At 36.2% G+C, this 15,725-nt stretch overlaps 1 protein-coding gene across 1 annotated transcript in view; it reads left to right on the forward strand.

The window, feature by feature from the left end:
- LOC150095343 (ATP-dependent RNA helicase DDX24) overlaps positions 1-15,725 on the forward strand; it is a 157,426-nt gene that overhangs the window by 40,051 nt on the left and 101,650 nt on the right. Inside the window, exons 5-6 of the mRNA XM_090410662.1 lie at positions 3,504-3,674; positions 11,855-11,965. Coding sequence (XP_090266788.1) covers positions 3,504-3,674; positions 11,855-11,965 — 282 coding nt within the window. The remainder of the gene's footprint in view (positions 1-3,503; positions 3,675-11,854; positions 11,966-15,725) is intronic.

The raw sequence follows: 15,725 nt of genomic DNA on the forward strand, positions 1-15,725 counted from the left end.
CCTAAAAATTGACTTTCTCCAGTCCCACTTTCCCAACAGTGGGAAATGATTTTAAAAAAATTAAAAACATTTTTTTAAAATCATCCTCTTAGGAGATTTTAACGTCCACAATACCAACTGGCTTTCCTCCTCTAGCTGTAGAGATCTTGCAGGCAGAGATGCTGAAACATTCGCCATCACTAATGTTTATACACAACTCATTCAGATGCCAACCAGAATACGTGATAACCCAAACCACTCTCCAAACACCCTAGACCTCTTCCTGACCAATGACCCTTCCAAATACACACTAAAAGTAAAGGGCCTGCTAGGCAATTCTGACCACAATCTAGTGCTCATCTCCTCTCCCATGTGACAACGCTTACACAGCCACTCCCATACAAGAGTAGTTTGGCATTATAACAGGGCCAAGTAGGACAGCCTCTGCAACTTCTATGCCTCATTCCCATGGTTACACTATTGCTTCTGACCTTCCACTCCTTACACATGCACTGAACTCATAACCAAAGTAATCCTCACTGGCATGGAATTAAATATTTCCCACAGTACTCTGACCTGCCATTCCCCAACTGAACCTTGGTTTTCCAAAAGACGTGCCAAGGCAGTACAAGTAAAAAACTAAACATACCATCACTGGCTCAGATCAAGAACCCCATCCTCCTTTAGAGCTTATATCCAAGCCCGAAATAAATGCAAAAAAAAAAAAAAAATCAATGTTCCAAAACAGAGTTTGAAAGAGCAAAAAGCAGGAAATTAGCAGCCTGTCCAAATGGCAGCCGAGCCTTTTGGTCTCTTGCTAAAGCAGTTGGCCGTAATTTCTGCCCAACACTATTCCCACCTCTATTATATCCAGATGGCTGCATTGCATCATCTCCTACAGAAAAGGCTAATCTCCTGGCCTCATACTTTGCCTCCAATGCATGCTCAATCGATAATGGCAAATGTCCCCCAACCATTCCAGATGCACAACATACAATGCCCACCATATCCTTTTGCCAGAAAGAGATCAGCAAAACACTCTAAATTAGACACAAAAAAGTCTCCTGGCCCTTATGGCATACCTTCAATTGTCCTGAAGATTTGCACACCAGAACTGTCTCCTGTCCTATATCGCTTATATACTGTCTTACTCCACTGGTATCTATCTCACAGCCTGGAAATTGGCCTATATTCAACCCATTCCCAAAAAAGGGTGATAAGTCACTGCCATCCAACTACTGGCCCATCTCGCTCACCTCAGTCCTGTCTAAATTAATGGAAAAAATCATCAATTCCCAACTTCTACACTACCTTGAAGCTACCTGTCTAATAAATGACTGCCAGTATGGATTCCGTCGCTGCCGATCAACAGGAGATCTGCTCACATATACCACCCATCTCTGGTCAAATTCCATGGAGAAGTCTGGCAAATCTCAAGTGGTTGGACTTGATATTTCTAAGGCGTTTGATCAGGTCTGGCACAAGGGCTTACTAAGCAAGCTGCCATCGTTTGGTCTATCTCAAGAGCTCTGTAATTGGATTGCCAGATTTCTAGTCTGGATGCTCACTATGTGTAGTGTTGGATGGCTCCTTATCCTCTCACCATTCAACTAATGCTGGGGTTCTTCAAGGTTCTGTCTTCTCACCAACCCTCTTCCTACTATATATCAATGACCTACTTCAGCTTACCTCCAACCCAATACACAGTTTTGCAGATGACAGCACATTTCACTCCTCCCTTTCTTTTGATAAACCTTACTCCACACAACTCACCTCAACCTACAGATCAGCAACCACTACTGCCCTTAATTCAGACTTCCAAGCCATCCTCCAATGGGCTTCAGATAATCTAGTTAATTTCAATGCAAATAAAACACGGTACTGTCTAATTTCTCATAAAAAAGAACCTGTTTCTCCCAGTATTATTTTTGACAATACCCAAATTTCCAGACATTCTGAGATTTCTCTTCTTGGAATTACTCTGACATCAAGCCTCTCCTGGCATAAACACACAACAACCATTGCATCTAATGGATTTCTCTTTCGCTCAAGACGTTACTTCACCCCTGAACAGCTATTAACCTTATACAAATCACAAATCTGCCCAACCATTGAATGCTGCTCCCACATATGGGATGGGGCCCCCAAAAGCTCCCTCAAATTGCTCGACTCCATACAGAGGAGAGCAATCAGACTTATTAATGACCCATCTCTCACCAACTCACTCCCTCCACTTTCACACAGGTGATTGGTCTCTGCACTGTGTGTCTTCTACAAATATTTCCATGGAAAATGTTCATCCGAAATAGCATCAATAATTTCCCCACTTAGTACTAAGCTCATTGGAACACGTGCAGCTGCTGCTCAACATCCCTACACAGTGCACCTTGAAACCGACAGAACAAATTTCTCCTCCTCCTCTGTCCCTGCATCCGCTATACTATAGAACAGTCTTTCCCCTTGATGTGTTCCCTAGGGAATACAATCTACAGTCATTCGTATCTAATGTGAACAAGTACCTTCTTTCCCAACCCATACATGTACTATGTACTATAGGTTGATCTACCAACCTCTCATGTATGGGCTCAACATAAAAAAAAAAAAAAAGATTAATTTGTTTCAGTTATAATTAAATAAAATTATAATTGAAACAAAGCAAAGCCTGAAATCCTTTCAACCTCTTCAGGGTTTGATTAACTCTATTAATTAAAAGGATCTGAATGTATATATATATATATATATGATCTCTAATGTCTGAATAAATCATTTTAACGTAGATGGATCTTGCCTGTTTCGGTCTTCCTAGTCTCAGTTAGTTAGCATGGCATTTTTCTGATGACGACTCCATTAAACTAACATACCATAATAATTTCCTAAATGTTTGATAACTTAAAATTTAAACATGCCCAACCTTAACAGATATGACTCTTCTAAATTAACCATGATTTCCCCAGGATGGAGAAACTGTTATTTTATATCTGAACAGATTTATACTTCATTAAATTATATTTCGAGCATGCATAAATTAATAAATAAACAATAATGCTAGAATTACTCCTTCTTTAGTTACATAAGAGGAAGTTAACAACACACACACACACACACACACACGATTTTCAAGGACCATCTGATCATTCCTCATCTTGAACAGATTAGATGAACTAAGTTTGTTTCGATTGTGGGAAGTAGTGTTGCTTCATACTGCTCGTAAACATCATCATTATTATTATTATTTTCATTTTATCTTTTTATGTATCCCTTTTACTGAACATCTTAATTTTAGTTATAATTACACCATTTTGCTAAACTAACTCAGATTGCATATCTGCATCATCAATTCCTTTATGTTTTACTATTGTTCATTCTTTCAAATTATCTGAAGATACATTGAGTAAAAATTCTGTGAAAAAATAATGTTATGTACCTAATGTATATGTATTATTTTATTTAATTTTTTTTCATGTCAACTTTGCATCTCATTTAAAATGTAGCTTTCTATAAGTGTAATATGCAATTTTTAACAGAATGACACAGTTGTTACAGAAGAAAGCAAAAATAGCAAAGACAACATGGATAAAAATGTGAATCAAGAACATCTACAACCATTGAGGGCATTAGTGTTAACACCTACCCGAGAATTGGCAATTCAAGTAAAGAACCATTTATCCGCTGCTGCAAAATACACTGATATTAAGGTAAGGAGGATAATTTATGTTAGTAATATAAGCATTCTTTAGTAGATTTTGCTAGCAGGCTAATTGATTATGTTTACTCTGCTTATTTAGCATGTTGGCATACCTAGATATAAATGCAATGTGCTAGGGATAATCTGATACATTATTATTATTATACTTGTTCCTCTAGGGAGTTAAGAACTCATTGAGAGATGGTCTTTTTCTAGATCAATAACATGGTGCCTAAATGCCTTTTGCATTTTGCTTTGAAATCATTCATTGACTACATGCCATGAGAAGAACTTGGATCTCACATATTTTCTAACCAAACTCTTACTCAATTTTCATAGATGACTCCAAGTTCTCCCTGCCCTATAAAATAGACATAATCTAAACTTTGAATGCCACATTCCCATCTGTTTTCATGTACATAATTCCATAGGGCCAGTATAATCTTGGTTACTGCTTGATTTTTTCCAGCTGTCTTCTTGTCTCCTCTGAATCCAGGTAACCATATCTGAGAACCCAAGATTCAGTCTTATCAAAGCTTTGTATAGTGGAAAAATAATTCCTTACTCCTGCAAGTTAGTGTCCCTACAACATTGCAATTATCTGTTGTGATGACTTAACTACCTTATCAGTTTGGTCTGCAAACTTTAATGATCTATCCATCATTATCCCCATGAGGTTTTTAGCTGCATTGTTCACTTGTAGTAAATTATTATTCATAAAATACTCTTCCTTCAATGATCTCAATTCAGAATTCACAACTTTGCATTTAGCACTATTGTACTGCTATATTTGAAAACCTGATTGCTCCATTTTTTTTTTATTCCTCAACTACACTGCTTTGAAAGAAATCAGCGGACACCCACATGGCCAAGGTGCATTGTGCCATGTGACGAGTCATGTGTTTGTAGCGGGTATAAATGGAGGAATATGATGTATTCCTACTGTTTCCAGGTGAACCATTTCAACTGTGTCCAGGTGAAATGGTTGCAACAAGGTAACTGACAGTTTGAAAGAGGCATTGGTGATAGAATGCCATGCTGCAGGTCTATCTGTTTGGCAAATTGTTGACAAATTGAACCATCCTAACATTCTAGTCGGTGTTCGGAGTTCCGAACACTGACTAGAACATGAATCTGCACCAAAACATTCAGAACCAAAGCTTATAACATCAGGTTCCATGGTAAGACCGCGATATGCAAACCCATTATCCAAACAAACATGCAGCGTCATCTTCAGTGGTGCAGAGAGCATGTACAGTGGGATGTGGAAGCTTGGAAAGCTGTGTTATGGAGCGATAAATCACGCTTCACTCTCTACCAAGCAGATGGATGGGTGTGGCAGATGCCCAGTGAACGTATCTTTCTAGAGTGTGTAACCTTAACTATGAAAATTTGGAGGTGGCAGTATGATGGTGTGGTCATGTTTTTCCTGGTTTTACCTCAGACCTCTGTTTGTGGTGCTGTGAACATTGAACTCCAAGAGGTATCTGCACAACTCAATGCTTCCTAATTTGTGGAATTTCTATGGAACTGACCATTATCTCTTTCAGAAAGACAATGCACTGCGTCATAAATCTACTGCTGTAACTGCATGGTTTATGGACATGAATGCCACCATACTTGACTGGCCTCCACAGAGCCTTGATCTATTGAATATCTGTTGGATGGACTGGAGCATCAAATGAGGTCAAGGGATGTCTGCCCCTGCAACAGTCCAGGATCTCATTACGTGCCTACAGGAAGAATAGTCAAAAATTCTCACGAGTTATCGTATGCTTGTGAAAAGTATTCCCTGTAGGATTGCTACAGTCATCGCAGCAAAAGGAGGTTATACATATTATGATAGACAGCATGGTTGTTTATTCCTCACACTAAAGGTGTCTATTGACTTATTTCCACCTAAGGAAGAAATCAAGAATATAATTTCTTGGCATCTTTCATTTATTGTTATTATCTGAGACCTCCAGGGAGTCAAAGACTCATCGAGGGAGGCTATAAATCACCCAAACCAGCTATCATAACTTTCCTTAAATTCATTCACACTAGATGCTCTCACTATCCCTAAGGGCAAATTATTCTACTCACTCACTGCTCTCTGGGAGAAAAACCTAGCTATTACCCCTTTCTTGACTGTGAACAAACTTAACTTCATGGATGCCTCTGTGTTCTCTTCCTGTCTTCCATACAACAAAAAAATTTGATCATTTGATATCCTATAACAGACATTCAAAAGTTTATAGACCTTGATCATATTACCCCTCTTTCTCCTGTTAACCAGAGTCTGTAATCCACATACTTGCAATCTGTCCTCATAATCTAAATCCCATAATCCAGATATAATCTTTGTAATTCTTATTTGCACCCTTGAACCCATGAGACCAAATCCACACACAATAATCCAGGTGTGGTCTTATCAAAGCCTTAAAAAGGCAAAACGACTTCCTTATTCCTTATCCTTACAAGGTTCACTTCAAAATCACAATTATCCTCTGAGTTGTATTTGTAACTTTTGCTATGTGCCCTTTGAACTTTAAATTCCTATCCACCAATATGCCAAGATCCATTTCCTCTTCAGTTCCTTGTAGCATAACCCCTCTAATATAATATAGTAAGCTGCTGGAAATCTCACATCACACCTAAATGCATAACTTTACACTTACCAACATTAAACTGACAGCCATTTTCGTTTGCTTAATTTTCCAGCCTATTCAAATCATTTTGTAAGTGCTGAATATCAGTAGCATCCCTGATTGCCCTGCCTATCTTTGCATCATTGGCAAACAATTGCACATCTGATGTTAGATCCTGCCTGATGTCATTAATGTATAGATTGAACCCTGAGGTACACTACTGGTCACCTTAAATCTGGCAGATTCACACTCACTGTATACCACTTTTTGATATCTCTTTGTCAACTATCCCCTGATCCAAGTCAAGAGTTTATATTCAAATCACATATTCTCCGGATTATGCAATGGTCTTTCATGTGGTATCTTGTCAAATGCCGTAGAAAAATCCAACATTATCATAGTGTATCCATTCTCTTTTTCCAACTCGGCCGTAACATTGTTATAAACTATAAGTGAATTGCTACAACATGACAAGCTGTATTGAACCCATGCTGCTCCTTGTAGAGTATAGCTTCGTTGTCTACCCATTTCTGTATATGAGTTCTTACCAACATCTCTAAAATTTTCACTACCACCACACTAGAGATACTGATAGGTCGGTAGTTAGACACATCAGTTTTTGCACCACCCTTATACAATCGAACTATTATACATTCCTTCCATTCTTGTGGTATCATTCCTGAGCTGAGACTCAAGTTATACAAACATGTGAAAGGCCTAGCCAATTTGGCTGAACGCTCCTTTACAGGCTGATATTCCATAAAGACAAATTCTTATCCGGTTATGAACAGCTCTTCAACCCCATTTTCATGAACCTCTAAGCTCTTCGTCCAGTTTAGCAGTAGTATTGTGCACCATGTTACATACATGGCTGATATATCTTAGCAAAATGGGCACTCATTAATTGAAAAATCTCATTAGCTTCCTACACTAGAGTACCATCTGCATTCAATAAAGTTATTCTTCGGATGATATAATCACGTAATCACAAGAAAGATATTTATTTAACCAAATATTTCGGTCTGGAAATAGCAGACCATCGTCGGTGGTATTACAAGAACAGTTTAAAAAAAAAATATACAAGCTAGAATACTAACAATAGATCGTTGAAATTAGAACATGCCGCGTGATGTTATATCACTAAGTATGAAACGAAATATTTTGAAGTAGAAACATGATTGAATTTGCTATAAAAAAAAAAAAAAAAAAAAAAAAAAAAAAAAAAAAAAAAAAATTAATGAGTAATCTTGATTAGGCTTTCCCAGATTTTTGATATAGATATGCAGTCATTACGATTCAGGTTGGGATGATGGAGCAAGGCCTCCACGCTTTCCTTGAACAAACGTTCGAACCTATAACGGGATCTATGTAAGAGGCGCGTTTTGGACCAAAGGATGCTGTGGTCAGTTTCAATCCCGTGTTGAGCCAAACCAGACTTTTCAGGTTTATTGTGAAGAATGGATGATTGATGTTCTTGGATTCTTTTTTCAAGAGAACGTCCAGTCTGTCCAAAGTAAGAGAGATCACAGTTGCAAGGAATTTGATAAACTCCAGGAAGAGATAAAGTTGGGCGTTTGTCTTTAGGAGAAGGAAAATGAGAAGACAATTTGTTAATAGGAGAATACGTAGCTGTTAAATCATATTTCTTCAAAATTCTTGCGATAGGTTCTGAAATACCGGAGATATAAGGAATAGGTACTCGACGTATTGAATCTTTGTTGTTTTGTGGAGGATTATAAGATGTAAGAAGACGTTGAATACTTTTTTCAGAAAAGCCATTGAGTTTCGTGTGTTGCTGGATAGTAGAAAGTTCTTTCTGTAGATAATCAAAAGTAGAACAATTAGTTTTGGCTCTTTTGATGAGACATTTTATAATTCCTGTTTTTTGACATGGATGATGGGCTGATTCTTTCAGAATATAACGACCTGTGAATGTTGGTTTCCTGTATACTGTAGTTGTAAGAATATTTGAAGATGATCGGATGAGGAGAACGTCTAAAAAAGATAACTGGTTGTTTTCTTCTAATTCCATAGTAAACTTTATGCGATGATGTAAGGAATTAATACTGTTTAAAAAGGAAGATAAAGTGTTTTTACTGTGAGGCCAAATAGCAAATATGTCATCTATATATCTTACCCAAAAAGATGGTAGAGGGAAACTAGATGTGAAGAGGACTTTTTCTAAATGTTCTAAATAAAAGTTGGCTAAAGCTGGAGAAAGAGGACTTCCCATGGCTGTTCCTTCTACTTGGCTATAAAATTTGTTTTGACATATGAAATAACCAGAATGTATAACGAATAGTTTTATAATATCTTGAGGAAAGATGTCAGCAAGTAGTTTTAAAGTTTCCTTAAGAGGTACATTGGTACCTTAAGAGGAACAGCCATGGGAAGTCCTCTTTCTCCAGCTTTAGCCAACTTTTATTTAGAACATTTAGAAAAAGTCCTCTTCACATCTAGTTTCCCTCTACCATCTTTTTGGGTAAGATATATAGATGACATATTTGCTATTTGGCCTCACAGTAAAAACACTTTATCTTCCTTTTTAAACAGTATTAATTCCTTACATCATCGCATAAAGTTTACTATGGAATTAGAAGAAAACAACCAGTTATCTTTTTTAGACGTTCTCCTCATCCGATCATCTTCAAATATTCTTACAACTACAGTATACAGGAAACCAACATTCACAGGTCGTTATATTCTGAAAGAATCAGCCCATCATCCATGTCAAAAAACAGGAATTATAAAATGTCTCATCAAAAGAGCCAAAACTAATTGTTCTACTTTTGATTATCTACAGAAAGAACTTTCTACTATCCAGCAACACATGAAACTCAATGGCTTTTCTGAAAAAAGTATTCAACGTCTTCTTACATCTTATAATCCTCCACAAAACAACAAAGATTCAATACGTCGAGTACCTATTCCTTATATCTCCGGTATTTCAGAACCTATCGCAAGAATTTTGAAGAAATATGATTTAACAGCTACGTATTCTCCTATTAACAAATTGTCTTCTCATTTTCCTTCTCCTAAAGACAAACGCTCAACTTTATCTCTTCCTGGAGTTTATCAAATTCCTTGCAACTGTGATCTCTCTTACTTTGGACAGACTGGACGTTCTCTTGAAAAAAGAATCCAAGAACATCAATCATCCATTCTTCACAATAAACCTGAAAAGTCTGGTTTGGCTCAACACGGGATTGAAACTGACCACAGCATCCTTTGGTCCAAAACGCGCCTCTTACATAGATCCCGTTATAGGTTCGAACGTTTGTTCAAGGAAAGCGTGGAGGCCTTGCTCCATCATCCCAACCTGAATCGTAATGACTGCATATCTGTATCAAAAATCTGGGAAAGCCTAATCAAGATTACTCATTAATTTTTTTTTTTTTTTTTTTTTTTTTTTTTTTTTTTTTTTTTATAGCAAATTCAATCATGTTTCTACTTCAAAATATTTCGTTTCATACTTAGTGATATAACATCACGCGGCATGTTCTAATTTCAACGATCTATTGTTAGTATTCTAGCTTGTATATATTTTTTTTTTAAACTGTTCTTGTAATACCACCGACGATGGTCTGCTATTTCCAGACCGAAATATTTGGTTAAATAAATATCTTTCTTGTGATTACGTGATTATATCATTCAGTCTTATGTCGCAAGTATCCTTAAAACAACAAAGTTATTCTTCCACATTTCTTCTTTCTTTTCTTGCGACATAACGATAAAATTCTTTTGGATTGCCTTTAGCTTGCATGGCCAATTTCTTTTCATACTCTGATTTAGCTTGTTACTTTTAATACTTGTTACTTTTCTGTCCTGAACTTTATATATTTCATAACTCCTTTCAATCTATTCTTATGATATTCTTTCACATCATCATCTTGTGGATATCTCTTGCTTAATAAGGTTTGCACATCCATTTCACTCCCAACCTATTTATTCTTTGAACAGTAGGGATACATTCAGATACTGTCTCATTTAAGCAGTTTTTCAAAGACATTTTTGCTGAAATTTTTCCCATTCAGTAGCTGATACCATGGGACTAATGATAGTATTCTTATAAGTTAATCATAATTTCCAGCTTTGTAGTTCAGCATGTAACCTGTTCTAATCAGACAATCAATACAAGTAGATACTTCCGAAGAAAGCACAGCATGATCACTGTCTCCAACTGGTAGTAAAATAGCCATATTCTTAACAGAGATCCCTTCTGATGCTATGAGCAATCCAGCACTCTTTGACCTTGAGTTCCTTCCTTCACATGATGCTTGAGAAAGTTTACTCACAACAGTTGAATAAATTCCTGTTCATTGTTATGAGATTTCTCATCTACCCAATCAATGTTTGTATAATTAAAGTCGTCCATAATGATCACTCGTTTAGTACCCATAAGGGTGAAATTGGTGTTACATTTTTTCGTCCCCTGCAACTGAGCCACCAGGTCTATAGCAACAACCTACCATATATTTCATTTTGTTAGCCTCCACTTCACACTAGATAGCCTGAAACTCACTCTTGCATGGGACATTGTTTTCTTGCATTTCTACCCTAACTGGACTTAAGTCATCTGATATCAGTAGTAGTACTCCTCCTCTTCTCCTATCATTCCTAAAAATAATATACCCATTACACTCGATCCCATTTACCATATCTGATTCTGACAGCCAGGTCTAATGACAACAATCTTAGGTGACATTGTATTAAATAAAGCAATGAGCTCAACCCCTTTGTTTCTGATGCTTCTAGCATTTGTGTGTAGACATAATAAATTACCACCTAGCTTATTCTTATAATTAGATATGCCGTCTATTTGGTCTTGTTCTAGAACTTTCTCTTTTCTCTTCCCAGACATACTCAAAAGGTCTGAATCCAAAGCATATTTTTCCACCCTTTCACCACATACATAACCATGTTCAAAGACATTCATATCTTTATTATATTTGCATTCCATAGCTGAACTTTCACACCCATTCTTTCCTTGATGATCTAGTTTTCCTGGCTCTCTGCATTAGGTCTCATACCAAGAAGTAATTTTTCCAGTCTCCTGATGCCAAATGAATTCAAGTGCAGCCCATCCTTCTTATACAAGTCTTTTCTGCCATCAAACTCACTCCACACATCTAAATACTTGCATCCATTTTTTCTACGCAGCCCATATGTGAAATCATTTGCTATCATCGCCCTCCTTAACTCAGTACTGTCATGTCTGGGTAGCAATCGTACAATTTTTACTTTCTTTCTCCCATATCTTTCTCACTACTTCCAACAGACATTTCATATCTCTATTCCTACTAGATTTGCAATTACTTAAATTATTAGTTTCTACCAGAACTACTATCTCTTTTACTTTTTTTTTTTTTTCAATTACATTTCTCATATTGGCATAACTATTAAAATCAATAAACATAGGAATGTTGTATAATGATAAAAGTTCTTACATTTAGAAATATAAAAGAAATTATTCTGCCACACTTGGAGAACTTAACTCCATTTTTTCAATTATATTTATTTGTGTCATTTTGACAGTTATTAATTAAATCTTTTTTTTTAGGTAGCTGTTGTTATTGGAGGAATGGCTCCACAAAAGCAAAAACGAATCCTGCGTCGTTGTCCAGATATTGTTGTTGCTACACCTGGCCGCTTGTGGGAACTCATTGAAGAGGTATGTTAAATTATTTCTACAGTCAACTCTTACTATAGCAAACACCATTAGATTGAATTTACTCACTATAACAATGCAGTAATGTGAATTCACTGTAGCAAAAGTTAATTGTATTTAATGTTTTTTAGATCTTTGTTTTTTTGTTGTTTTCATTAAAAAGCTCCACTTCAGTAGTTTCAGATATGTGATACTTATTTGCTTAAACAGTGACAGAGCACTTTCAGTAGGTATTCACATTGTTGTAAAAGGTCATCAACATTCCTGATGTGTATCCTCAGAGGGTGTACTGGATATTATGATAGTATGACATGAAAAAGTTATATCATTACTAACTTCTTATAAACAATTTTTCTTCAAATTAATCTGTTATCTGTTGAGACTCCAATATTATCAAATCTTATATTTCTGTCGTATAAGACATCTAAATGCAACCTATTAGACTATGAAAAGTTAATGAGAATACTCACAGATTTTAAGAGGTCTTGCATTTCAAATCCTAACCCTAATGCACCTAGATTTTATGCATTTTGTTATAATGACAAACTGCATTTATTTTAGTAACCAACCAGAAGATTGAGGTAAACAAACCAGTTTGTAGTAGAATATATAATTCTGGAACAATAAAAATGTATCTTATAATCAGCAATGAAGTAATAGAATATGCTATCTTTTACAAGTTGAAAATTTAATTAATTGAATATTTTTCTTGGAAAATAAGTTTTGATTTAAAATAAATAAAGAAATTTATTCAAGTGCCTTAGATGATAGAAATATAAGATCTGGTAATGTTGGAGTCTTGACAAGTAACAGACTGATTTGGAGGAAAATTGTAGATAGGAAGTTAGTAATGATGTAAATTTTTCATGTAGTACTATCATATCCTGTACACCTCTTGAGGGTACATGGTAGAAATTTGATGATGATGATTACAGTAGGAGATTGTTTTAAATTTATGAAAAATTCTGTGATCAATTTAAAATGCCATAAAATGTATTGCATATGGAAACTATATAATTATGGAGATCACACAATCTTCCTCTGAGTCGTTTTCCTGTTGTTCTGTCAAAAAAAACAGTTGTTTTGCTAACATTCCCTTTCCCATTCTGTATAAGTGACCATACCCTGAGATTATGAAAGATTTAATTCTTTCCTAATATCCTCATTTTTAATATGTTATTGCCATTGATGTCATCTATTCATTCCCCTAATCTTTTTCAGAACTCTCATATCCATGGTTTTCAGTCTCTGATCGTTTTATTTTTAACCCATCTTTCAGATCCGTCGGTTAAAATTGGTTAAAATTTAGCATTTTGACTATTTCTTTCTTATTCCATATAAATTTATTCAGTTGACTTTCTACCATATAATCTTTGCTGATTCTTGTCCTTCTTGTTGTTCTCTGTTTCCATATTTAATCTGCCATCTTCACTAAAAATTGTGCCTAAATTGCTGAAATGTTTTAGTTGTATAGATTCTCTATTCATGATGTAGCTGATGTTCTCAATGTATCTACTTATTTTCATTGTCTTTGTTTTGTCAGTGCTGATTTTCATACCAAATTTATTACATCAGTTTTTCAACTTAGGCAGGGAATCCTTCAAACTTGATTTATTTAGGAGTATATTATCATCTGTATAAAGTAAAGAATTGAGATTAACATCTCCAATTTTGATATAAGGTTTAATGCCACTTTTTCTTCATAATATGGTCCAAATAGATGATGAATGACTGTAGATAATGTGCACCATGTCTCACTTAATTTAATATATCTGCTTCCTCTACCTTCATTTTTAACTGCTGACTTACAACTCAAATACAGTCTGTGTTGCTTGATATAATGTCCCATTTACACCATATAACAGCTTTTCTTTTGACATTTATCATATGTCATTTTCAGATCTACAGAACTTAGATACAGATTCATGTTATATTCCCATGATTTCTCAACTTATTATTTGCCTTAAAATAAAAATCTTACCCTGAAAACCTCTATTTGGCCTGAACCTGGCTTGTTTATTCCTCTGTATTTCTAAATCACTTAGGGAATTGAAACAACATAGATCCGAATATAAATTAAATTATACTTTAATAGATATTTCCGATATTTTGGCAATGTCACATTGCCATTTTCTAAAGGAACTTACAAAAAGGCAGGTGCACACAGGCACTAACAATACAGTAACTGAGAATGAAGATATGAAGCTGTCGTACTTTGGCCAAACAGGCAGGACAGCGAATATCAGAATTTCTGAACACAAGGACTACATCCGGTTTTACAAGTATAGCCATTCTGGTCTTGCAGACCATGCTCTGGATACTTGCTACAGAATACGGTGGAAGAAAGCAACAATAATACACCGGAGCAAATATAAATTCGAAAGATTATTTATGGAATCAGCCTCTGCCCTAAGAAACTCTCCAAACCTCAACAAATTTGGTTGTATGCGACTGCCCCAAATTTGGGAGGCATACATCAGCAGACCTTCAGCCCAACGGCCAAGAACGCCTACTTAGCCCGCCAGAGGGCACCATCAGGACTTCTAGGAGAACGATAGCTTCATATCTTCATTCTCAGTTACTGTATTGTTAGTGCCTGTGTGCACCTGCCTTTTTGTAAGTTCCTTTAGAAAATGGCAATGTGACATTGCCGAAATATCGGAAATATCTATTAAAGTATAATTTAATTTATATTCGGATCTACGTTGTTTCAATTCCCTAAGTGATTTAGAAATGCATAACCAACGTATAAGCCTGTCTACGAGAATCAACATCATCCACGGAGATACGATCGCACGGAAGGCTCGCCAATATGGTAAAATGAAGTTGAAGCTGTCTAGACAATTAAATCGTCTGACTTTCCTGAAACGCTGCCGGGATAACAAGGTAATCCCGAACTGTGTAAAATTGAAGCACCGTTTTATTTCGCAAAAAGCGCTCCGTATATACAACCGCGCTAGCTACACGTTACTTCACGAACAAATCACCGCCACGCAGTTAGGCTTAGCCGAAATTAATGAAGCTATTCGTACCCTCGAAGATGAACTTTCGTGCACTTTGAATCACGAACTGTGGTCAATTTTACATGACATCTCGTGTACCGCTGCAGACAAAGAGTTTGAAAAGATACGAGGCCGACAGATGAAGAAATTCGATAAATTAAAAAAGAATTCTACTGTCAATCCAAAACTTGCTACCAACACCGTAATCAACCTTTCTTCAGTCACCCTGAAGCCTGAAGCTCTCAACGTGCTTTCACGTGGCCACAACTTTGCCATTGCTCCCAGAAAAATACCAAGTGAGGATATTATGATCCAGATTGAAAGAGGAATCCGCCACCTTCCACATCAAATCGCCAACAGTGTAAGAGTGGATGTAGCTTGTGTCCTTTCCAGAGCAAAACCACCCAAAACCAATATATCCAACAAGGAATTTAAATCCCTACAGGAATTGAGAAATAATAAAGAATTAGTTATCACCAAAGTGGATAAAGGAAATGCAACTGTAGTACTTAACCAAAAGGACTACAAAGGTAAGCTGAATGCTCTTCTATTAGATCGGGCTACTTACCTCCCTATCAATTACAATCCCACCAACTCACAAATTAGAAAACTTCACAGGCTCATTAAGAAAGTCACTTCTTGGCCTGTAGAAGTTACCAACAGATTAAAACCGTTTAACTCTATACCCCCCCCCCCCCCCCCGTATTTACAGACTCCCAAAAATACATAAAGAAAATGTGCCATTACGTCCCATAGTGGAT

The sequence above is a fragment of the Typopeltis vanoorti genome, chromosome 20 (genome assembly GCF_054136105.1).
Source record: "Typopeltis vanoorti isolate ZY-2024b chromosome 20, IOZ_Tvanoo_1.0, whole genome shotgun sequence".
NCBI classification, from domain to species: Eukaryota; Metazoa; Arthropoda; class Arachnida; order Uropygi; family Thelyphonidae; genus Typopeltis; species Typopeltis vanoorti.